Source organism: Clupea harengus, chromosome 16 (genome assembly GCF_900700415.2).
Source record: "Clupea harengus chromosome 16, Ch_v2.0.2, whole genome shotgun sequence".
NCBI lineage: Eukaryota > Metazoa > Chordata > Actinopteri > Clupeiformes > Clupeidae > Clupea > Clupea harengus.
In genome coordinates, this window is record NC_045167.1 from 381818 (window position 1) to 407925 (window position 26108).

At 40.1% G+C, this 26108-nt stretch overlaps 1 protein-coding gene across 1 annotated transcript in view; it reads right to left on the minus strand.

The window, feature by feature from the left end:
- The window catches only part of LOC105905295 (protein unc-80 homolog), a 122349-nt gene that overhangs the window by 56575 nt on the left and 39666 nt on the right, over positions 1 to 26108 (minus strand). Inside the window, exons 19-35 of the mRNA XM_031583209.1 lie at positions 25371 to 25579; positions 19921 to 20027; positions 17124 to 17271; positions 16740 to 16912; positions 15488 to 15700; positions 14159 to 14294; positions 13569 to 13702; positions 13042 to 13219; positions 12075 to 12278; positions 10357 to 10454; positions 7743 to 7940; positions 7013 to 7120; positions 5582 to 5720; positions 3691 to 3872; positions 3395 to 3526; positions 3080 to 3266; positions 124 to 252 (exon numbers count right to left, since the gene is read on the minus strand). Coding sequence (XP_031439069.1) covers positions 124 to 252; positions 3080 to 3266; positions 3395 to 3526; positions 3691 to 3872; positions 5582 to 5720; positions 7013 to 7120; positions 7743 to 7940; positions 10357 to 10454; positions 12075 to 12278; positions 13042 to 13219; positions 13569 to 13702; positions 14159 to 14294; positions 15488 to 15700; positions 16740 to 16912; positions 17124 to 17271; positions 19921 to 20027; positions 25371 to 25579 — 2675 coding nt within the window. The remainder of the gene's footprint in view (positions 1 to 123; positions 253 to 3079; positions 3267 to 3394; positions 3527 to 3690; positions 3873 to 5581; positions 5721 to 7012; positions 7121 to 7742; positions 7941 to 10356; positions 10455 to 12074; positions 12279 to 13041; positions 13220 to 13568; positions 13703 to 14158; positions 14295 to 15487; positions 15701 to 16739; positions 16913 to 17123; positions 17272 to 19920; positions 20028 to 25370; positions 25580 to 26108) is intronic.

Consider the following 26108-nt stretch of genomic DNA (forward strand, 5'->3'; position numbering starts at 1 on the left):
ACACAAACACACACACACACACACAAACACACTCACCTTCAGCGCTGACAGCAGAGCGCACTCACAAACACACACACACACACACACACACACACACACACACACACACACACACACACTCACCTTCAGCGCTGACAGCAGAGCGCACACTCCACAGAGACCCCCTGCGAAAGGAGTAGTTCCTGTGAGAGTTGGAGGATGCACATGAAGGACTCACTGAAAGACGCCGCGAGGTCAGATTCACACCCTCCTCTGTTAACACACACACAAAGAGGGGAGAGAGAGTGTTTGTGAGAGCAGGCATGTCAGATTCACACCCTCCTCTGTTAACACACAGACAAAGAGGAGAGAGAGAGTGTTTGTGAGAGCAGGCATGTCAGATTCACACCCTCCTCTGTTAACACACAGACAAAGAGGGCAGAGAGAGTGTTTGTGAGAGGGGAGAGAGAGTGTTTGTGAGAGCATGCATGGTACTATGAACGTATAAAAAAACATCACTTGGATTTGAATAGGAGACAAATGCACGTACAAAGAAAGAGAGACAGACCAAGGCAGACTTTATCATATAGGGAAAATGTAGGCCAGTGCAAATGTTTCAAGCCTGTATAACTGCAGTGTGTATGTTTAGGCATTAGTTCTTCTTGTACCTCTAATTGTAATGTATCTAATGTTTTCCTGACAGAATACAATTGGAATGCACAAATCTTTTTCATATGAGTTGTAGATCTTTGTTTCATTTGATATAATACTACATTCATCAAAAACATTTTCTGTAAATCTTATCATAGCAATGAAAACCCTCACGTTTTGTTTTGCCTAGTTATAACAGAGATATAGCTAGCAGCCTGAAGCTTTGTCAAATAAATGTAATTGTATACATATTGGGATGTATGGTAATACATTTATTATAATGTGTATTGTTTATAAGGTATATAGACAGTAATTAACTTCCTAAAGCGTATGGCCTGCATGAATCTTGCTTGCTTTGACAATTTCCCCCTGAAATTAAATACCCATATTCCAAGACCTACTTTTCAGGCTTAGAACAAAGTGGCAGATTGTTTATTTTATGTTACTGATAACCAAATATCAAGAATTACCAACCTAATGCATGTCCTTTTCACTCAAGTTAAGTTTATAGTTTTTAGAAATGCACATTGGTATGCCATCACATCCCAAAATCTGGAAGTTTAGGTGACCCCCCCCCCCCCCCCCACCCCCCCACCCCAGAGAAATGACTTGTTTTCCTCATATTGGTTCACCTTCTTGGCATCTCATTGGCATCTCATTGGTCATGATCAACATACAGTTTGAAAGCTGAGATTTAATAATGTCATTAAGCAACACTATCTCATGGTATTGGCCCTGACAGACCAACTCACCAATGAGGTTAGTCTTTATATGTGCCTGGATATATCACACTACCTGATTGGATTATTCTAATGAATAGTATAGCCTATGAGCGTTCTGTGTATTCTGTTCCTTAGTTTGATCGCCACCATGGACTGTTTCTGTTTATTCAAATAGATCTTCAGAGCTTTGAGTATTTAGTTCCCTGTACAGTTCAGTGCAATCTCCAGTCTGTTTCAGTAAGCCTTATAAGCCTGTTAGCCTGTTAACAGTCTCTGGCTGACTTTAAATAAACTCCATCATCGTTAAGTCTGTGTCTAGCCTGACTTTAAATAAACTCCATCATCGTTAAGTCTGTGTCTAGCCTGACATTAAATAAACTCCATCATCGTTAAGTCTGTGTCTAGCCTGACTCTAAATAAACTCCATCATCGTTAAGTCTGTGTCTAGCCTGACTTTAAATAAACTCCATCATCGTTAAGTCTGTGTCTAGCCTGACTTTAAATAAACTCCATCATCGTTAAGTCTGTGTCTAGCCTGACTTTAAATAAACTCCATCATGGTTAAGTCTGTGTCTAGCCTGACTTTAAATAAACTCCATCATCGTTAAGTCTGTGTCTAGCCTGACTTTAAATAAACTCCATCATCGTTAAGTCTGTGTCTAGCCTGACTTTAAATAAACTCCATCATCGTTAAGTCTGTGTCTAGCCTGACTCTAAATAAACTCCATCATGGTTAAGTCTGTGTCTAGCCTGACTTTAAATAAACTCCATCATCGTTAAGTCTGTGTCTAGCCTGACTTTAAATAAACTCCATCATCGTTAAGTCTGTGTCTAGCCTGACTTTAAATAAACTCCATCATGGTTAAGTCTGTGTCTAGCCTGACTTTAAATAAACTCCATCATGGTTAAGTCGTCTGTGTCTAGCCTGACATTAAATAAACTCCATCATCGTTAAGTCGTCTGTGTCTAGCCTGACTCTAAATAAACTCCATCATCGTTAAGTCGTCTGTGTCTAGCCTGACATTCATTCTAAAGGAATCAGAGCAACAGAAGTAACAAGTTCTTTTAACTTTTTAAATGTCCATGATTAGTCTTGCTTATATCTTCGATATTAGGGCTAAAAAAACTGATTATGGACTCTTTTTGTATGCATGCGTCGGGAGTCAGCCTGTGTTTTGGCTGTATTAAGCAGGAAGTCATTGTTTGATTCAAATCACCCAATGTACCAACCAGGTGTACCAACACCATGCACATATCTGTACGTTAGTATTGTGTGTGTGTAAGTGTGTGTGTGTAAGTGTGTGTGTGTGTAAGTGTGTGTGTGTAAGTGTGTGTGTGTGCGGAGGTGTGTGTGTGTAAGTGTGTGTGTGTGTGTGCGGAGGTGTGTGTTTACCCTGTGTGTGTAGGTGTGTGTGCGGAGGTGTGTGTGTGTAAGTGTGTGTGTGTGTGTGTGTGTAAGTGTGTGTGTGTGCGGAGGTGTGTGTGTGTAAGTGTGTGTGTGTGCGGAGGTGTGTGTGTGTAAGTGTGTAAGTGTGTGTGTGTAAGTGTGTTTGTGTAAGTGTGTGTGTGTAAGTGTGTGTGTGTGCGGAGGTGTGTGTTTACCCTGTGTGTGTAAGTGTGTGTGCAGAGGTGTGTGTGTGTGTAAGTGTGTGTGTGTAAGTGTGTAAGTGTGTGTGTGTAAGTGTGTGTGTGTGTGTGTGTGTGTGTGTGTGGAGGTGTGTGTTTACCCTCCTCCTCCTGCTCCGGCGGGGGGCTGCAGGTGGGCTCATAGCAGGCTTCATGGGAGATGGGGATGGCTGTGATGATGGACGCCTCCCGGCCCAGCCTCCTCCTCTCCTCCTCCTGCTGCAGATTCTTCAGGATGTGTTCGGCCCGTTGGTGAGAACGCGAAACTGCACGTGCCGAGAAGGATTTCTACAATCACACACATAAACACACAACATCTTCAATTGATTGCCATTTTGTCTTCAACCAGGTTTTCTTTTGGTAGACAAATATTACAAGACAGTTTTCTGCAGGTAATGTGGCTGTGTGGGACCTACTGACTGATCTTCATTGATGGGATCCTGCACACTGCCCGTGTTCTGGGGCACCCAAGGAGGATCAAACATGGGCACACACGGCATTCCCAAGATGGGAGACGGTAAAGTGAAGTTGATACTAGGAGGTGGAATCTGTGAAACACACAAATATATGCATGTATACACACGGACATAAGGAAAAATAAGAAATGGTATTCTCAAATATTGCATTCATCAATTCATAATGAGAACTGAATTAAGTGTGATCTCTTATTACAGGACATCTTGACCGCTACGACTAAAAATAAATAAATCACCTTAAAGATTTGCTGTGCACCCTCCTCCATACGAGGCCACACCTGGTATCGGAAGCGCCAGAGGGTGTAGAACTTCAACACAGAACTGATCCGCTGGCCTGCCTCTTGGTGCTGGAACTCAGCCAGCATCATCTCTGACACGGCATCGGGGACTTTCACTGCACACAGCAGGAACATTGCAGCTGCAAGCGGATGAAAAGAAGAACAAAGAATAAGTGTGGGTAGTGGGGTACTTAATCACAGATCAAATGATGCAACTGCTGCTGTAATTCTGTGAAATGAGCATAACACTGGTATCACACATTAATATAAACCTTGGCCACACTCAGGAGCAATGTTAAATACGTGTTGATGCCAGCCAAGAGTTGACCCATATCAAGCTTAAAATACAAATAGTAAGTAATGATAAGATGAGTAAGAAATATTTTAAATTCTTATTTATTTAGCACATTTAACAAAAGTTGCTCCAAACTAAAAAAAAATTACTATATAATACAATAATTATAAACAGCACTACAAAGTTAACCCAAGGTCTATTCCCATTAGAACAACATGGCTGAAATGATCCCCTAGGAGTATTGCCAGACCATATTCATAAAGCGGATGTGTGTCTGGTTCAATTATGCTAACAGAGTACGTCTGTACGAGGAGAAACAGAAAAGCCTTGTATTAAGTATGGCAAACAAGGCTCAAAAGCACATAGGCACAACACAAAGGCCTATGTAGTTATGTCACAAGAAGCTCTAACCTCTGTTGTTTTGAAATCTATGTTGCCACAGTGGGTTATTCTACATACCCCACATAGTGAACCAAAGGAAGCACAGTGTGGCAACATGTTTCATATGTTTCATACGTCTGAAATGGGTTTTAGTTCCACTCCATTTGGGCTAAGGACCACAGACTAAGGCTCAACAGAATGTATGATGCTATATGCTAGGTTGACAACGACAGCTATGGAACTAACGACTGAGCTGTGGCCATAGCAACCATCCATTTAGAACTAGTAACAGTATGTAGCAGTTTCTCCTGTAACTTAAGAAAATATTCAATGTGTGCTGAAAAGGAGTAGCTCTACAAACATGTCAGTTTTAGTGATGGCAAAACGTGGAAATGATATACGCAAATTAACATAACGCAAGTATGGCAACCATAGTATGAGCTGGATAATGGACTTAAAACAATGCACTTCGAGGTGTTACCAAACGTATCTTTGTGAGCAAAAGACTTAAGCAAATACTACTACAAACTAAACAGGCTGGCTTCTATTTAAACTACACCAAATATGTCCTGTGTGTGCTATACATGCATGCCTAAATACATGTGTGGCAACCAGGGTATGAATAGGATAACGGCCTTCAAAGTGTTGCGTTTTAGAAGAAGAAACTCCACTCTGCCCAATCCAATATTTCCATAAAACGAGACACCTCGAAAGCTGTTATCTCTAACGTATAAACCATTTACTTTAAATTAGTCTTGTTGTATTTTCAGGCATTTAGCATTTATTCAAAGTTTGAATCACACGTGTGAATGAATAGTGGCAATGAATAGAGAAAGACTGTGTAGCTAACAATTCTCCTGCCTTTGTACTACCATACATGTGTAGAGAAACCCATGCTCCCATGATACAGGCTCCCACCTGTGTTTGTGTTCTCACTCATACCCGGTGAATAAACCACCAAACTGGCCTCATGTCTTGCAATTTATTTCGTGAACACGCAAAAGACGAAAGGGGGTTAAACATGTAAGCATTAAAGAAATACAACCAGCCCCAATATTTTCTGAATACACATGTATGTGGGTCCCAGTCCTATTTGTTATATTTTTGCATGCATGCATCTCCTTCTTTTCCTTCTTTTGTTCTGTGTATGTGTGTGCAGGTGTGTGCATTCACCAGCGGCAGCAGCCATGTGTTCATCCACACTTAGAAGCAGTTCCCACGCAGCCGGCTGGATGTCTCCATACATGTCCTCTGTGAGAATAGGCGCTGCTTTTATCAGCAATGAAAGCGGTGCGGGGGACAGACTCATCACCTAGGCACACAAACAGTCATATTACTAAGTATTTTGTGGAATGCTACAAAGGCATCTCAGACCATTTAGAGCACCTAGTTATACACTCCTATCAAACATGGCCTAGGAAATGACCGTATTTAGTTTAATGGTGAAGCATACTAATTACTTTATTCAGGGGCAGATACCATACATCAGAGCCCATTTCAGTGTCATTGTGTTCCAACCGGCACCTGAAAATATGGCATGGTACATAACAACATAACAACATCAGGTGTGTACATAATGTAAACAATGAAGATGTACCCATTTTCAATTTGATCAAAATAAATTAATGAATTTTCTTGACTTAATTTTGATATGCTTAAAAAGACTTTAAATGTGCATATCGTGAAATTGCACGCACCCATCAAATGCTCATTGTCTTGAACTGTTTGAGGGAAGTATGCAATGCATACCTGTGAGTATGAGTGAGTGAGAGTGTATGTGAGTGTGAGTGATTTAGTGTGTGACACTGAGTGAGTGTGTGAGTGTGAGATTGTGAGTAACACTTTAGTCTTTTAATACTTAAAAGTCCTTTTGATGAACAATTATTTAGCTTATTGCACACAATAACTGAAGACTGTAATTAATTATAAAGCTACTGTGTGCTGTATGCTTATACTTCTAGGCTGAATAATCAGTGCTGAATAATCTGTCATTTGATGGCAAGGGTCTGATACTGTTGAGCAATCACACTTCGCATTTTCTTGCATTACATATAAAGTATGTAGTATTATCAGGATTAAATATTCTTTTTACTACCTCATTGTGTTTTTTTTTGTAATTGATATGTTTTTGAGATTCATTTGAGTTGTAACACTACAATGAATCTATCCACCTATCCACCCATCCATCTATCTATCTATTTTCTCCTCTCTTTCTTTCTCTTAGAATGGAATACTGTATCTACATTAGGCATAGTTAAATTAGGGGAGCTGGGTACATGGAAGTGACATACTGTGAATCTCAAACACTGTGGTCTCATCCTTCAAATGCAAATCCTGCATATGCAAAAGGGGGGCTGTTAAACGGGCCAATTCCAACAATCCCCCACTGTGTCCTAACATTGGTTACTCATTAATATTAACGCCTCCAATCTGAACATATCATATATATATATATATATATATATATATATATATATATATATATATATATATATATATATATATATATATATATATATATATATATATATGTTGTTATTGTTAATAGATCGTGTTAGTTTTGGAGTTCATTGGGTGGGATTTGTATTGATGTGATTTGTGTACCTGATTCCGGATGTACTTGAGCATCCCTATGTCCTTCTTCCCTTCTGTATTACTGTCAGTGGGTCGTCTCTTCATGGAGGGGGTCCTGAGACACGACTTATCAGAGCACTGCAACACACACACACACACACACACACACACACACACACACACACACACACACACACACACACACAGAGACAGTCACACACACACACACACACACACACACACACACACACACACACACACACACACACACACAGAGACAGTCACACACAGAGACAATCACACACACACACAGAGACAATCACACACACACACACACACACACACACACACACACACACAGTCACACACACACAGAGACAGTCACACATACACACAAACACACACAAACACACACACACACACACACACACACACACACACACACAGAGACAGTCACACATACACACAAACACACACACACACACACACACAGAGACAGTCACACACAGAGACAATCACACACACACACACACACACACACACACACACACACAGAGACAGTCACACACACACACACACACACACACACACACACACAGAGACAGTCACACATACATGCCCACATATCCATTGGACTCACACATATAGACTATGCAATATGATTACCAGCAAAGCATCCATCTCCAATTAAATGACTTATGGTATACAAGCGATATAATATAACATAATCTAATCTAATATATCATCTAATATATGGAACCTCTTTGTTCTTCTTTGTCCGTATCCCAATGTTGACTGCAGAGGCGTCTCTCATGCCGTCCACCGTCTCCCCGTACAGCAGCTTGATGGCTCTGACCAGGCGGGCGCATGAGCGACTGTGATGCTGGTAGCAGCGAGGATGACAGAAGTCCTGGTGTGTGCAGATGAAACTCTGCTGATTACACAGCAGAATCATCACCTATGCAGAGAGAAATGATGATTAAAGAAAGGCCTGAATGACATGAGCTTTATGTAGAGTGTAGAATAATGTAACCCCAATCTATGGTAGACAGCATATTTACATATGTACATATGTACAGAATTCATACACATATCAGGATAAGCAGGCTAGCAAACATGTGGCAAATGTACACGATACATGCAAACAAAATTGGGGTGGGGTGGGGGGTATTGAGGGGGTTGTCAACTTGGTCAGGAAACGGGTGCATGACCTAAACATTTTGGGAACACTGATATACAGGGTTCCCACCCATTTTCATAACCTAGAAGCACACAAAATGTGTACTTTACTCCACAGGTTGGGCCTAATTATTGAATGAACAACAACAACATTTTCATTCCCTTTGTTATAGGCTAGTCAATTCAAGTGGAAACTGCACCTCCCTGCAGATATTTGCACAACATAACATTATCAAAAGAAGAGTACAATAACAATAATGAATTTCATTAGACATACAACTAAATCAAATTGCATGTCTTTGTCAAACCTTGAAATGAATGAATAGATAAATGAAGGCCTGGAAATGGCATTTTAACCCCCTGTATGAGACGCCTGGCCAATCCAGCCATCATTTGATACATTTCTTGCAGAAGTTTTACAGTGCCCTCCACAATTATTGGCACCCCTAGTGAATATGAGCGAAACAGGCTATAAAAAAATATGTCTTTACTGTTTATCCTCTTGGTCTTTCACTCAAAATATTTACAAAAATCTTACCTTTTCATTGAAGTAAAACTATTGAAAGAAAAAAAAACTGTTGACATTAAATAAATATTTTCCCCCAAAACATGTGTGCCACAATTATTGGCACCCCTTAATTTTATGTTTTGTGCAGCCTCCCTTTGCCAAGATAACAGCTCTGAGTCTTCTCCTATAATGCGTGATGAGGTTGGTGAACACATGGCACGGGATCTGAGACCATTCCTACATGCAGTATCTCTCCAGATCCTTCAGATTCTGTGGTCAACGTTTGTAGACTCGGATTCAGCTCATCCCACAGATATTCTATGGGGTTTAGGTCGGGGGACCATTTTTGTGTTGATTTTGAGGTGTGCTTCGGATCATTGACCTGCTGGAAGGTCCAACCACAGCCCATTTTAAGCTTACTGGAGGGGGCTGTTAGGTTTTCATTTAATATCTGCTGGTATTTGATGGAGTCCATGATACCATGTATCCTAACAAGATGTCCAGGGTCTTTGGAAGAAAAATAGCCCCACAACATCAAAGATCCGCCACCATTCTTTACATTGGGTATGGGGGTCTTTTCTGTATGGCTATCTTTCTGTCTACGCCAAACCCACCTTTGATGTTTGTTGCCAAAAAGCTTTCTTTTGGTCTCATCTGACCATATAACTCGGCCCCATTGAAAGTCTGACTTACATTTGGCAAACTGTAGGCGCTTTAGTTTGTAGTTGATTGACAGCAGAGGCTTTTTCTGGCAACCCTCCAAAACAACTTGTGGTGATGTAGGTGGCGTCTGATGGTAGTTTTGGAGACTTTCTGACCCCAAGACTCAACTCACCTCTACAATTCTCCAGCTGTGATCCTTGGAGATTCTTTTGCCAGTCGAACCATCCTCCTCACGGTGCGTGGGGTCAATGTACACACACGTCCTCTTCCAGGCTGATTCTTAACATCTCCTGTCGCTTTAAACTTCTTAATTATTTCCATGATAGTGGAAATGGGTATTTTCAACTCTTTAGAGATTTTCTTGTGTCCATGTCTTGATTTGTGCAGCTCCACAACTTTCCGTCGCACATCGTCACTGTGTTCTTGGGTCTTTCCCATAGTGATGAATGACTAATGGAATTTGGCCTGTGTCACCTCATATTTGTACGCCAGTGGAACAGGAAGTCATGATTGACCTCTTAAGAGTTCCTTATCAAACAGGTGAACTTAAAAATGTAAAACATGACTGGAAATATACTTCAGTTAGATTTTAATTATAAGATTGTTTAGGGGTGCCAATAATTGTGGCACACATGTTTTGGGGGAAAATATTTATTTAATGTCAACAGTTTTTTTTTCTTTCAATAATTTTACTTCATTGAAAAGGTAAGATTTTTGTGAATATTTTGAGTGAAAGACCAAGAAGATAAACAGCAAAGACATATTTTTTTATAGCCTGTTTTGCTCATATTCACTAGGGGTGCCAATAATTGTGGAGGGCACTGTATATTAGCCTTAAATGAAAAAAATGATGTTGGGTTGTATTGAATTGTTACATTTTTTACATGTATCCCGGGAAAAATTGCAGATGTCTTTAGGTGGTACAGAGGAGGATACAAGACAAACTCACATGACCTGTTATCTTTCTTTGAACATATCAAAATGATATGGCCATGTTGGGCACCTCCCTTCTCTAATAACTTACGTGTAGCCAAGACATGTTGCGATGATAGTTCTCTTCCCCTCCTCCTGTACTCTGTCCTTCTGGTTCAATGCTTGGCTCACTTGTGCTGCATGGACTTCCTGTCAGTACAAACCGGTTCACACAGGATTAGACACACATGTTGGGATTGTGTTCTTCTCACACAGGATTAGACACACATGTTGTGATAGTGTTCTTCTCACACAGGATTAGACACACATGTTGTGATAGTGTTCTTCTCAGACAGGATTAGACACATATGTTGTGATAGTGTTCTTCTCAGACGATCTGGCGCATTTAACATTATCAAAACAGTAAATGCAGTAAAAAGCCTGCCACGGATGCCAGATAGTAGCCAGACCTGATCCACCTGAGCCGCTGAGACCCACACCGCTACCAGATGGACCCTGGCGGGATGTCGCTGTTGTTAGATTTAGGTGAATTTCAGATATCAGACCATAACGGAATAAACCTATTATTCGGCTAAGCCGTCTTCCACAAGTCTCTTACTCCGAACAAGCTAACTTGAATCAAGTTCGGGCCTTGGCGGTTTCATCAGGGAATTCGCCGAAGTACAGCATTACTCTTTACCTACTGGGGCCTCTCCCGTCCAATCAAACCATTTTAGTGGTAGTAGACTATTTCAGCCGGTACTACGAATATGATGTCGTTGCCACCACCACATCAGAAAGGGTTAGACACTCTGGAGTCAATACTCAGCAGACATGCAAGTCTGACAAAGGACCTCAGTTCATATCTCAACAATTCAGACTGTACTGTGAGGAAAATGGAATCACACACCTCAAAACCACACCGAAATACGCCGAAATATGAGGTTGAGCATCAGAATGCGTCACTGCTGAAGAGGATCAGTTTGCTTAAATCAAAAGGACTGGATTGGAAAAAAGAACTGAGAAAGTCTGTGACAATCTACAGAAGCATCATCCATCCACCAACAGGTAAAAGCCCTGCTGAATTGCCACTGATATTCAGAGTCCACCGTTAAAAGGTGTCAAAAAAGGAGGTTACAATGAGAATTACTGAAGTATGATTTAGTATGCAATAGCTATTGATGTTAGTATAATCATCAGTTGTACTTTCTGTTACTAAGAGTTTAATGCCAAAAAAGGGGGATGTCATGTCCATGATTAGCACGCCCCTCAGAGTGTTGCAAAGGTTTCATGGGTCCTGCAAGAGATGGCGACGTTGATGTGTCGTCCCCATTATTCAGATTCAATTCTGTAAACTCTGCTTAATTCAGTAGAAAAGTAAAGACCCAACACCAGCCAACAGCTAACATGAGCTAATTTAAATTTCCCAAACCGTTTAAAACAAGCAATTAAGTACAATCTTGAAAAGTTAGGTAGTTTATTGGACACAATACATTACCCAATATTTCTCTCTGGGCTGTCAGTTGTCAGTGAGTTTATTTGAGGGAAAAATGACTTCAGCTGCCTGTCAGAACTTGGACCCTTGTTGCTAGCTCGCTAAATGAGCTAAGGTCAGATTTGAAATGCAGAAGTGTTGTTTCTATGAAATTATAACTAGCTAGCCAACATAACTGATGTTAATTTAGACTGAAGTTTGTATGTCATCAAGTTTACTTGCATCAACACAAGTGTATTTTTCAGTTTATCAAAAAGTTTTTCTTTTAACTTCGGTGCATATAATTACATAGTCATCCAGCATAATGTTAAATAACAGTGTAAGATGGGTTTTACCTATGTCAGTGACGGTGTCTCTGCTCTGAGACAGAAGTCCTTCCTCATTTTCAGACTCCGAATCCTGTCGGGACATCTTAGTGCTCTTAAGACTCCCTGCACGTTTGATGGAAGAGAGAGATCCCCCCTTTTTTATTCTAAAACTCCGTGCTCCTTTAATCTGCAGCAAACGGGATCCTCCAATTCGAATCTTTCTGATAGAAGCTTAAGAGGGGAGACAGAAATCAGTGTTAGTATAATGGTATAAGATACTACTTTTAATGAACACAATGTGTAACAATATCAAATACAATAGTACTTTTGATGGAACACAATGTGTAACAATATCAAATACAATACTACTTTTAATGTGTAACAATATCAAATACAATACTACTTTTAATGTGTAACAATATCAAATACAATACTACTTTTAATGTAACACAATATCATTGGGGGAGCACAGTGGTTGAGTGATGAAATAAAGATGAATTTAAATAGGCTGCTGCCAAACCAATGGCTCTCCTTCAGATGAGAGTAGGAGTTTTAAACTTGTAGTTGTAGTTCTAGCAAATACAGGGAGCCAGTTAAGGGTCACTAACAGAGTGCAATTATTAAAAAGTAAAGTTAATTCCCACCATGAAATACAAATCTCAGAAAATATCCTTATGCTTTAAGTGTTCTTCAACATTTCAAGGTTCAAGCTTTGTTCAATCTATACTAGCAGCAGTAATTTACAGTACAGTACTGGGACCACCTCAATCAATTGTCAGGAAAAGATGTTCTTTGTTAACTGAATTGGTGTCACCATGCTAAACCAAATTGTTTCATCACTGGGTTTCTGCACTTGAAGACAACCCGGTTTTAAAATGGAATGTGTTTTAACTCAATGGCAGTTAAAATAAATAAAACAGTTACAAAACAGAAAATATATACACCACCACATCCATATGGAAAAAGAAATCTTCCATCCCTTCTTAGGACTCACCCATGGGCTCCTGATTCTTCTTGTCCTCATAAGCAGTGTCAGATTTGAGTGTGTGGCTGCTGCTGTTCAGGGAATCATGGCCATCCTCGTCATCCAGGATACCAGCAAAACTAATCTTGCGCTCGTATCGATGACGCCCTAACTCAGGGTCCAAACGCAGACGATAACTGTCAAGGTCCTTCAAGACAGCAAATAAAAGCACCAAAAACCTGATTAGCACAGTACATGAACAGAGCTTCAACTCATTCTTCTTAATGAATGAATCAAGTCTTATTTGACAGGTAAAAACAATGTTGGGCAGCTTTGTGTGGCAGGCCTAATTATTTCAGAATAACCTTCTGGTCATATCAAAGGCAATTCATAATGAGCAGTAAATCATTCAAACTAAAATGTATGAAATGATACTGTTGCTGACTAATGCTTCCTTTACAGTGAGTTGATTGTACCAGTATTTTTGAGTGTGTATTATTTTGAATTCTTTGTGTGTGTGTGTAGTAATCTGTTTTCAGCACATTATGGATACTAACAACCAGGGGTTCCGCCCGCGGGCGGGGGAGGCAAGGGAACGTCTCTCGAAGGAAGGTGGTGATCTCCAGCAGCAGCTGGCACGCTGCCATCTTCAGAGCAAACGGGCAACCACATTTGGTAGGATTCACCGTGTCTACAATCAAATAAAAATGCATGTATGAGCAAACGGGCAACCACATTTGGTAGGATTCACCGTGTCTACAATACAATCAAAATGCATGTATGAGGAAATCCATTGCATGTGAAAATCATTTTTTTTTTTACAATTCTCACAGTATTGACAAAGTGTCCTGATTTTGTCCAGAAGTACTCATACTGGCTGAGAACACAAAAGGGGCCCCCTCTGTTGAGCTGAGGATCCACACACTGATTCATTCAAATGATTTTTCCTTTTTACTGTAGACATGTCAGCGGGTGATTAGCCCTCGGGGGGGGGTTTAGACCTTACTTGCTGTGTTGTGACTTCAGACAAGATTCATTGCCAATGGTGCTGTATAACCTAATAATGAGTCAAATAACTTCTATCAGGGACTCAGGCAAAATGGTGAACCTCTTGTTCAGGCTTAATGCTTGTTCTGGGTTAACTTACTGTCATCTAAGAAATCTTCATCCTCGTCCTCCTTCCTCATCTTCCGCTTGGTCTCCTCATCAAAGATGAATCCCAGGATATTTGCTGGACTCTCACTGTCTGAGTGACACAATTCACTTAAACGTGTCCCGATAGCCTGAGAAATTGCACGCAAGCATATTTCACAAACATCAAAATGTCAAAAGACTTTAATAACATCAAAATGCAACTAGATCTGAAGAGTAAACAGTTACTTTAGAGATAAGAGGATGTGGATACATGGAGGGAGAGTGTGAGGAATCCTGAGAGACGTAAGCAAGGGCTTACTCTGATATCAATGTAATGTTAGTGTATGAGGGGGAGAGGTCCAAGGGCATACTCTGATATCAATGTAATGTTAGCGTATGAGGGGGAGAGGTCCAAGGGCTTACTCTGATATCAATGTAATGTTAGCGTATGAGGGGGAGAGGTCCAAGGGCTTACTCTGATATCAATGTAATGTTAGTGTATGAGGGGGAGAGGTCCCGCCCTTCTCGAACACGTTCATTGAATGGTTGTAATTCCCACTGCAGGCATGTCAGAAGATTATCGTTCATGGGACATTGCTGGTTTTCATTGTGAGTGGGAATGGGGTATTTATGTGTGTGCGTCCGTGCGGGGAGGAAGTGTAAGGTGTAGTATTTTTGCTCGAAATGCCCATTCCTACTTCATACAACTTTGAAATAGCTAGAAGAGCTTGCATCACAACTACATGGCATGACGTAACGTTACATAAACTGCAGTTAATACACTGGTTTGTTTTATAGACTTACATCAAATATACAGTGCGCTTAATAGACGCACCAGGGTCAATTCATAATAATATTTATTTTATTAGAGATGTCTTGGATCAAAGAAAGCTTTTTAACCTGGAGTTTGGTCTGGTGTCTATAGACCAAGAAAAGCATTTGATAGAGTTGAGCCCAACTATCCACTGGCAGCTTTAGACGTTCGTCCTAGCTTTGTTAATCCAGCCTTTTAATGCCCATTTAGACCAGGAAATTGTGAGTTGAAATGCTTTAAATTTCATATATAATGTATAATGCAACTAAGGTTAACAGAATTTTTTTTAAATAAATTCACATTTGTTGCAATACATACAATCATGTGCAATTAAGGTCCCTGACAACCTTATGTTTGGATCACACAGCTGTGTGTGTTTGGAACATGTAATGAGTTGTGTACATGTGTGTGTTTGGAACATGTAATGAGTTGTGTACATGTGTGTGTTTGGAACATGTAATGAGTTGTGTACATGTGTGTGTTTGGAACATGTAATGAGTTGTGTACATGTGTGTGTTTGGAACTCACATCGCCCCACTGGCAGAAGTGTTTGGCAGCGTTCCACTGAAGCTTTTGATTCCTTTTGTTTCCAACAACTGGTGATCGTCCACGTGACAAACCTCGCTTGGTTATATTCACATGGTGGCCCTTCATCCACTCAGGCCAGTTACCACGGTTACAGCGATGCACAAACCGTGCACACTCCACAAAGAGTGAAGCTCTGGCAACAACTGGAGCTTCCTGATGAAGAAAGGAAAAAGGTAAGAAAGATGAAAAAGGAGAAAGATAGAAACAGAAACCATTTGGTTCAAGGAGCAGGCTTAGACACAGAATAATAACAAATAATAACAGAAAAACTATGGGAGCCTATATTTTATTAGGGGTTTTACTCAGTCAGTGCTTATGTGACGAAGGACCGACCCTTCAGTGGACAGGCTGTATTGGCTGTTAAAGAAGCAGCCAATCAGGAATGGCACGAAGCTCCTGTGGTTACAGAAAAGACTGCCGGAAGTTTGAAGGTGAGCACTCGTACGGAGAGAGTGCTGCTAGGTTGTAAATAGATTGTACACATTTCAATAGTGTTTTATGTGTCCCATTTGTAAGACTGTGTGTGTACAAAACACAATAAGTATGTGTTGTTCAATTTACCTGTTAAGAATGGTAGATTGTGTTTATTGTTTGCAACATCGTAGCTCGTTTATATAATGGCAGAATGTAGCCGTCTCTAGAAATGTTTGTTAAAGTTTGTGTTCTGTCCCTGAACATGTTCTGTCGATGTGTCATATATTGATGGAGGTTTTGCCTTTAAAGCACGATGGCCTTTGTTGTATTTCTTAGGTCAGTTTGTGCTTTGCACCAGGTAAGCAATGTTTATTCAAAGATAGGCTAGCTTGCTACATGCTTAGATTTGTGGAGCACAGGCTTGTATGTATGTGTAGTGTTGTTCAATTGTTTAACTATTATTGTATGTGTGTGTGTGTAATGTTACAATTTTTTTTTTTTTTTCTAGATTCACCAACATGAAATACATAGCCGTGCACAAAAGTGTCTTTTAATTCACTTATCTGTGTGGGTAAACAAGGATCCTTTGCTGGGTTGGGGAGATTCCCCATGTCTCATGTTTGTTTACAGCAAAGCTGCTTGATGGCCGGGGCAAAGTTTAAGGACCCAAACAGCAAAGTTCACAGTCCCACCTTTACATTGTTTACCTAACGCATACAACCGTAATGATATAGGTATATACACACACACACACACACACACACACAGTTACACTAACCAGATCAAGAGCAGCAGCCAGTATGGAAGCATCTGGAATGGTACCGGGCTCACAGCAGTTGAGGAGAAACTGGAATCTTTTCATTCCTTGTCGAATTGCACCAAGGTTAACTACATTCCGGTTCTTCAGAGCCTCCTGACTGGCTACCAGCCGCTCCTGGAAACTATGGCATCCTGTACAAGAGGCCAGACACAGACAGGTGACAGAGCGGGGTGTGAAGAGGGTGTATTCAAATATCAATTCAAAATGATACACAAAATTCTGCACCATTGTAACATCATATAATTTGTGCTAACAAAGGAATAATGAAAAAAAAATGCAAAAAAGACTTCCAAATTGATCAACAGACTGACAGACAGACTGAGAAAGAAAGGGAGGGTCTACCATCCTTGTCTTCCGTATGGTGGACCTTGGAGGGGTTCCGCCGGCCTGATCTCCATTTACCGAGTCGCTTGAAGAAGGTCTCCTCTTCGTCATGGCCAAATTCCAATCCACCGGCCTCAGACAGTTTAACTGCACTTGTGAACTTCACCTGCATCAACGATAAGAGTTAAATGGGTTCGTGTTCGCTTCGTTAAAATGATAGCCTCATTAAAGCCCCAAATGGCATACTTATTCATTCATAAATGTACCAAAGGATCACAGAGTGAAGCCCTCCTTCCCATATATAGTGTGAACCCTTTTAACAACTTCAAACATACAGTACATTTCTGGTAGCTGTTGATCAGTCCTGCACAGCAGTAAGGAGGACTTTGGGCCCATTCCTCCATAGAGCAGTACTTCAACTCGGTCATCTTTATTGGATTTCTTGCTTCAGGTCCTGACACTACATTTCTACTGGATTAAGGTTCAGACTTTAACCCAGACTAAAATTCCCTCTGAACCATTCTTTGGTTGTCCGATTGATATGTTTACAGTCTTTCTGGGTCATTGGGAAAGACCCACCTTCTGGTGAGCTTCAACTCATGTACAACTGCAACAGAATATCCTGACACAATGCGGAATTGATAGTTTTGGCAATGATGACGTGCTGTCCTGGTCCTCCTCACCAGTGGAGCCTTTGGCAGCATCTCATTGGCTCCTCCTCCAATGTTCCAGTCAACAGTTGAGGCCATGGCAACGTGTATCAGTTGAGCCCATGGCAACGTGTATCAGTGGTTCAACAGTTGTGGCCATGGCAACGTGTATCAGTGGTTCAACAGTTGTGGCCATGGCAACGTATATCAGTGGGTCAATTCCAACCTCACTGACAGGACTCAGCGCGTCTAAACAATAAGCTGTAGTTTATTAGTGATGCGCGTCTAAACAATAAGCTGTAGTTTATTAGTGATGCACGTCTAAACAATAAGCTGTAGTTTATTAGTGATGCGCGTCTAAACAATAAGCTGTAGTTTATTAGTGATGCACGTCTAAACAATCAGCTGTAGTTTATTAGTGATGCACGTCTAAACAATAAGCTGTAGTTTATTAGTGATGCGCGTCTAAACAATAAGCTGTAGTTTATTAGTGATGCACGTCTAAACAATAAGCTGTAGTTTATTAGTGATGCACGTCTAAACAATAAGCTGTAGTTTATTAGTGATGCACGTCTAAACAATAAGCTGTAGTTTATTAGTGATGCACGTCTAAATAAGCTGTAGTTTATTAGCCACCCAGGACTCTGAACAATAAGCTGTAGTTTATTAGTGATGCACGTCTAAACAATAAGCTGTAGTTTATTAGTGATGCACGTCTAAACAATAAGCTGTAGTTTATTAGTGATGCACGTCTAAACAATAAGCTGTAGTTTATTAGTGATGCACGTCTAAACAATAAGCTGTAGTTTATTAGTGATGCGAGTCTAAACAATAAGCTGTAGTTTATTAGTGATGCACGTCTAAACAATAAGCTGTAGTTTATTAGTGATGCGAGTCTAAACAATAAGCTGTAGTTTATTAGTGATGCACGTCTAAACAATAAGCTGTAGTTTATTAGTGATGCGCGTCTAAACAATAAGCTGTAGTTTATTAGCCACCCAGGACTCTAAACAATAAGCTGTAGTTTATTAGTGATGCGCGTCTAAACAATAAGCTGTAGTTTATTAGTGATGCACGTCTAAACAATAAGCTGTAGTTTATTAGTGATGCACGTCTAAACAATAAGCTGTAGTTTATTAGCCACCCAGGACTCTGAACAATAAGCTGTAGTTTATTAGCCACCCAGGACTCTGAACAATAAGCTGTAGTTTATTAGCCACCCAGGACTCTGAACAATAAGCTGTAGTTTATTAGCCACCCAGGGTGTTCCCGAGAGCCTGGTTTTGGGGCCTCTCCTATTCACCATCTCCCCCCACTTGAGAATACCCTTCTGCATACTGGTGTTCATAGTGGAGTCTTTACACTAAGCACACTGCCTGTTTACCTGCCTGAACGTCCAACAAAAAGCTTTGGAGCTCATGTTCGCCAACAACTAATAATACAGCCAAATTCCACAATGTACAGTCCATGGAAGCTATTTCCTATAGTTCTACAGACTTAATGACTAAATACAAGACAAATTATCAATATCTCTCTAAAGTGACCTCATCACTTGACATATTATGGCTACTCAAAGCAGCTGTAGACAATGACATCATTTTGGAAGTAGTTATGTGGTGGACAGCGTCCATTCACTTCCACGTTTGGAAAGGGTGGGTGAGGGAGGGGCATTCAGGTGGTTACAACCTCATGGCCTGATCACACAGCAGCTTTGAATTGGACAAATTGGCCTTGACTGTCTGTAGCAGTGCTGACATACAACAAGCTCCTTAGACTGATGAAAGCAATAAAATAGTTGCCTAAAATAGCCCAAGAAAAGAGGTGTATATTCTTCAATCACATCAAAATCTACATGTGATTCTCTAAACAGAGTAAAGCCACACATTTTGCACTCACTGTGACTGTACAATCATGAGTATAACATCAGAAAATGTATAAAACATATGTATAAAACATATATAAAAAACATATATAAAACATATGTATACAACATATGTATAAAACATATATAAAACATATGTATAAAACATATATAAAACATATGTATAAAACATATGTAAAACATGTCATGGAGGCCTCTTCACCTTCACACACTTCTTCAAATTCAAGGGCATTTTTATATAAACAGTCAAGGACCTGACAAAGACAAACTCAAACACACAAACCTTTGAACCCTGACGATTGAAAGAGAGACGATCGACTGAGCTGATGTCTAATAGGTCCTCTACACCATCCGTTAGACCAGACAGGGAAGAGCGTTTCAGCCAGTTACCTAAAGAAAAAATGCCACAAAATGTAAATATAAACTTAGATTGGCAAAGGGAGTGAGAATAAAAAAATTGAGAGACTTAGATATCCACATTTATATATATAGACACAAAACAGAGGAGTAGACAGCACACAGACAAGCATAAAAATGAGGGGAGAATAAGTTCAATGGTGAGATGACTCGGCTTCAGAAACACAAGGAATGCCACACAAAGAGGGTGTTGGAAAGAGAGAGGACACTATGAAGGCCTTATTGGAGCAAGACCACTGAGCACCTGCTGTGTGAGCGGAAAGTGCAGTATTCACAGTGTATCAGTACATTTCAGGTCACAGAGAAAAGCGCTTTAGGAGTTGCAAACTTCACACACCCGTATGAAAAATATCCCAAAAAAGGACCAAATTTGGACATCCACAAATCAATATGTGAGTTCATGCAATGAGAGTTGCACACTTGTAAAATATTTTCACACAACTTTTTTTCAGGCTATTTTTTCACTGGCAAATGACATGTTCAGCGCTCTCTCTCTCTCTCTCTCTCTCTCTTATTCACCCCATATCTCAGTGTAATGACATGTTCAGCTCTCTCTCTCTCTCTCTCTCTCTCTCTCTCTCTCTCTCTCTCTCTCTCTCTCTCTCTCTCTCTCTCTCTCTCTCTCTCTCTCTCTCTCTCTCTCTCTCTCTCTCTCTCTCTCTCTCTCTCTCTCTCTCTCTCTGTGAAATGTGGCACAAGTGATTTGTGTCCCTGTAGAGCAAGGGGCGGGCACTGTTCAGAGATCAGAGAACCCTTTTAGCCAATCAAAGGAGCTTGTTTGGGTGTCTGTCCCTTGCCGCCCAATCAAAGGAGCTTGTTTGGGTGTCTGTCCCTTGCCGCCCGAACAAAATGGAAATAAAAACAAACTTTGTATTTTGCTCTGTGAAAAACAACACTGAGAGCTTCAAAGATTTTTCCCGCCTCAGAGAACCCTTTTTTTTCCGGCTATATACAAAATGCATACAGTGCGATACCCAGCGATGCAAAAGAATATGATGGTATACTATGTAACATGATAACATGTAACATAGTAACACCATAACTATGTTTTGCAACTGTGAGTGTAGGATTTTCTTAATTTGTGATGTGTAACAGGAGTTTTGCCCCTGCAGTGAAGAATCTGAGAAGGTATAACTGTTTGTGTTACAACTTCAAATGTACTGATACACGTGTGAGTATTTTCTACAGCTACCACTAAATTCCACTTTCACAGGTGTTCTGTTGTTTTGCTCCAAGACCTCCATATGATACACACAAAGAATCAAAACCAGCCCAACAGAGAGAGACACATCAAGTGAACACAAGTCCTCAGCCACACAGACAGTGCACATACGTAACACAGAGAGTGTGAGTGGTAGGCGGATAGTCCGACGGCATGCTGATGGTGAGAGGAACACAAGAGGAAGATAGAAAAGAGATGGATGAGCTGAATTTTGTCCACTGTATGCATACACCAGCAAGATTATTTCTAGACTCCTAAATTGTTTGATCTACCAGTAAATACTTTAAATGGAAATGGAAAAACATGTACAGACATTTTCCAAATATCATATTTCAAGAAATGAGATATACATGTATTTAAAATCCAGTAAATAAAATCAAATGAGTCACATTTGGCATTTGACTTTGGCTAAGAGTTTATCTCTTACATAACCGTTACAAGGTAATTAACTTTATTCAGTGCACAGTATTCAGTTAATCGCACAAAAGTGTGTATAAACTGGTAACCAAGGATCTTAGTACTAAATAAAGGTTTAAACTAAAAAAATTAATAAATTGAATTCCATCAGTTTAATTAAAAGGACCCCTGATCAGTAAAGTATAGACTGTTATCTGAGAATTTCCTCCATCCACTTGCCATGTTCACGACAAAAATAACTTTTCTAAGGTTGGTAGATGGAGATGCCTGGTTAAAAGGCTTGTCTACAGAGAAGTATGTGTACAACTATGTTAACTTCTCAATCTTGGATGAGTTAATGAAGAGCTAATGCACAAATATATTAATTCCACTGTTCAACTAATCTAAGTTCAGCTATAGTTTGTTAAATCAAATGTGTTTCCTTAATGAATGCCAGGTTCATATCATCACCAGGTCTCCAATAAGGTCCGAGTACATTCAGTCAATTATTGCATATACTATAGATCATTTATAGTTCATAGTTCATTTCATATGCACTAATATTTAGAAGTTTGGAATCACCCAGACAGACACCTTTTTAAGGGAAATTTTATATTATTCATCAAATCAAGGGCAAAGTGAACATAAAATATTGTCAAGAATTTGCCAAAATTAGAAATAATGAATTCTTCTGCTTATAGATTTGCTTTAATGAAAGAATCCTCCTTTTGTGTTCTCACGGCACAGGTTACATTCACACAAGACAATGGCGTGGCGAGTTATGGTAAACTGGCTCCAGCCTAGTGCCATCCACAGGATATGGCGTGGCGAGTTATGGTAAACTGGCTCCAGCCTAGTGCGAATCCACAGGATATGGCGTGGCGAGTTATGGTAAACTGGCTCCAGCCTAGTCTCATCCACAGGATATGGCGTGGCGAGTTATGGTAAACTGGCTCCAGCCTAGTGCCATCCACAGGATATGGCGTGGCGAGTTATGGTAAACTGGCTCCAGCCTAGTGCGAATCCACAGGATATGGCGTGGCGAGTTATGGTAAACTGGCTCCAGCCTAGTGCCATCCACAGGATATGGCGTGGCGAGTTATGGTAAACTGGCTCCATAGTCTTCCTTGTTAAAGATTGTTTTTACTCGGGACAATTACGTACTGTACCGTAAGCGTTCCTAGTCATCACACAGTATGTGATTTTATGGATGTTTCCAAACTTTTGAATAGTAGTGTACATTTATAAATATTTAACATTATAGTTACGGTATTTGGCATCCAAAGCCACTATGCAAATATCAATATCACATGAACATGAAGACGACAATAACACACATGTATGCATGATGCACACAACAATACTATGACTATGACAAATCTAATACTAACTAATAATAATAAATAAAAAAAACTACTTGCATCACCCTTACCCCCCCCCCCAGATCATTTATATTTGAATGAAGCTGTCTTAGTGTATTAACCTTTGCACGGTGGCTTTTTAGTAATCATGTTATTTCTTTTAGTTTTGAAATATTTCCAATATTTTACGAATGTGTTAAAGCTTATGAATCTTACTATTCAGGGATCCTTTCCTTGCTGAAATAAATGACCCGTGTGAATGTATATGACTCATCAGAACATGCATTAGTGACAAATAGAGCATTGTTACATTCATAGGGCAGATTTACTAACACACTGCAACAACTGTTGGCATTGAAAGGATCACAATGGAACTATTGCACCTATAATAAGAGGGTGTAGAAACAGGTGATCTATAAATGTCTTAATTCATGATGTCCCAGGACAAATAAAGCAATGTCATTCTAAATGCGTTTAATGAAATGCCATGAGTCACACGATTCCCACGGCTTAATGCTTATGCTTAACTTTCTCCTTTTGTGCAGCATACTGTGGCATACTGTGCACGGTTCTTCAATGTCTTTCACGCCATTAAGTATCGAAACAGTACTATACATAGCACTAGCATTGTTCAAATCAATGAAATTGAGATTAAGTATCGAAACAGTACTATACATAGCACTAGCATTGTTCAAATGAATGAAATTGAGATTAAGTATCGAAACAGTACTATACATAGCACTAGCATTGTTCAAATGAATGAAATTGAGATTAAGTTCATCTGCAAGAGGTTAGTTGATAAATAAGCCACCTTGACAGACGCACCTTCTCCCTGAAAATACTGCATGTCTTGGTAAATCTGCCCCATACTTAACAGCATGTTTTAGTAGGGGTGGGAATTGGCAAAAATATGACGATTCGATAGTATTGCGATATTTGGGCCACGATTCAATATTATTGCGATTCTTAACATATTGCGATACAGCAAGTATTGCGATTCGATTCTGCGATATATTGCGATTCATGTCCCCCATATTATTCAGAAGGCATTACAAAAAATGAGGAAAATAAGACTGCTCAACTCACTTTAATGTCAAAAACAAGTGCAAAAACAAGAAATCCTGATTTCGCGGGAGCTTTTCCAAAATGTTGTGATGAAAGTTGCTGTGTTTTTTAGGTGTTTGTTGATGAAATTGCGGGAGCAAATGAAAGTTGCGATAAAAAGTTCAGAATTTCCCTCTCTGTAATTATAAATGAGTTATTTGTTGAAAAATAAGTAATTAATATACAAACATTCATTAAAGCCCAAAACCATTGTCCTCTTAATAACCTTAGCTACCAACATGCCACACAAAAGATTACCAGGACTACAACATTTTTGCAAAATAGGCTTATCTTACTTATCCACAACGAAGTGCACCACGAATGTGCGATCAGGGGAGGCAGAGTGAGAGTAAAAATAAAATAAAAAATACGATAAAATAAATTTATATTTTTCTACTGATAGATGTAATATCTGCATGATTCTAATCATTTTGAGCATTTGATATAATCAAATCATTGAATTTGCGCATGTCCTGTTCAAACAGACAGGAGACATTGAGACGGTGAGGCAGCGACGAGCTGTGCCTCATCTCAGATTGCGCAATCCCTCACAAACTGGGTTGAGTGCATGCGTAGAACCTATTTAGTCTTGCTGAGCTGACATAAAACCACAGTGAAAAAACACAGAGGGGAGGCAAACACTACCTCTGCCTCAATGAAGCCCATCGAGAGCCCAACGGTCGGGTTTATGCTTGTTCTGCCGTTGCTTTTCTTCTACACTTAGATTTGACCTTGACCGCGAAAATGGAAGATTCTATAGCTAAGCTTAAACATTTCTCAAAACTAGACTTTCAAACAAAACGTAAAGTGATCAATAATGGGAGACCAATGCCAGAGCTAAAAGGTATGCTTCAAACGAAGCTAAAACTCCCCCCTCATTCGCTTACATTACATTGATACAAACCGTGTACAACCGGTTGTGATGGTGAAGCCATTTTCATTTGAATTTGCTCTTGAATGCACATCAACAAAGCACCGCAAGAAGCTTCACCTTGTGGATGTAATATGCAAATGTAATATTATCAGAGTAAACTCTGAGAAAAACAATGGAGAAAACCCGAAAGTAAAACACATAATTATATAATTAAATATTGCAATACTTTGCGCTACTGTATCGATATAATTGCGTGCGCAAAATATCGCGATACTGAACAGAATCGATTTTTTCCCCCACCACTATGTTTTAGTTGTGTTCAGATTTCTTAAAAAATATACCATAGCAATGTGACATACCAATGGGTAGCTTGAGTTTCTTGCGCAGAGAGATGCGTCGTGATCTTGAACGTGAGCGCCGCTCACTGGTGGTACCACTGTGAGCAGTAGTGCAGTCCGAAGTGTCCTGCTCTGATTGGCTGCTGGTGTCACTCGCTGCACTCTGAGACTTAAACATTTTCCTCCAGAAATCCTTCTTCCCCAGTAGAGCACCTGGAATCTGCTCCTCACTAAACCACAAACGCATTATAAGCACCCAACAAATCACACACACACACACACACACACACACACACACACACACACACACACACAAAACATACTTCAATTAGACAATTCATCAATTCTGTATAACTGTTCAGTAAGATACTTACTGGGAAAAAAATAAAAAGGTTATGCAATGTCTCTGTATGATGGAAACTATTTATGAATGTATTTATTTATTTATGAATGTATTTATTTATTTTTCAAGCCTTCATTAACCAGGACAATGAAGGTGTGACAGCAGAGGAGTGAGTGAGGGATGGGATGCTGAGAAATGACCTCAGGCCCGACTCAAACCCAGGTCTGTGTGGCACTTGTGTGCTTGAGCGTAGGATGGGTCTGTGTGGCACTCCTGTGCCCAGTGTAGGATGGGTCTGTGTGGCACTTGTGTGCTTGAGTGTAGGATGGGTCTGTGTGGCACTTGTGTGTGTAGGATGGGTCTGTGTGGCACTTGTGTGCTTGAGGGTAGGATGGGTCTGTGTGGCACTTGTGTGT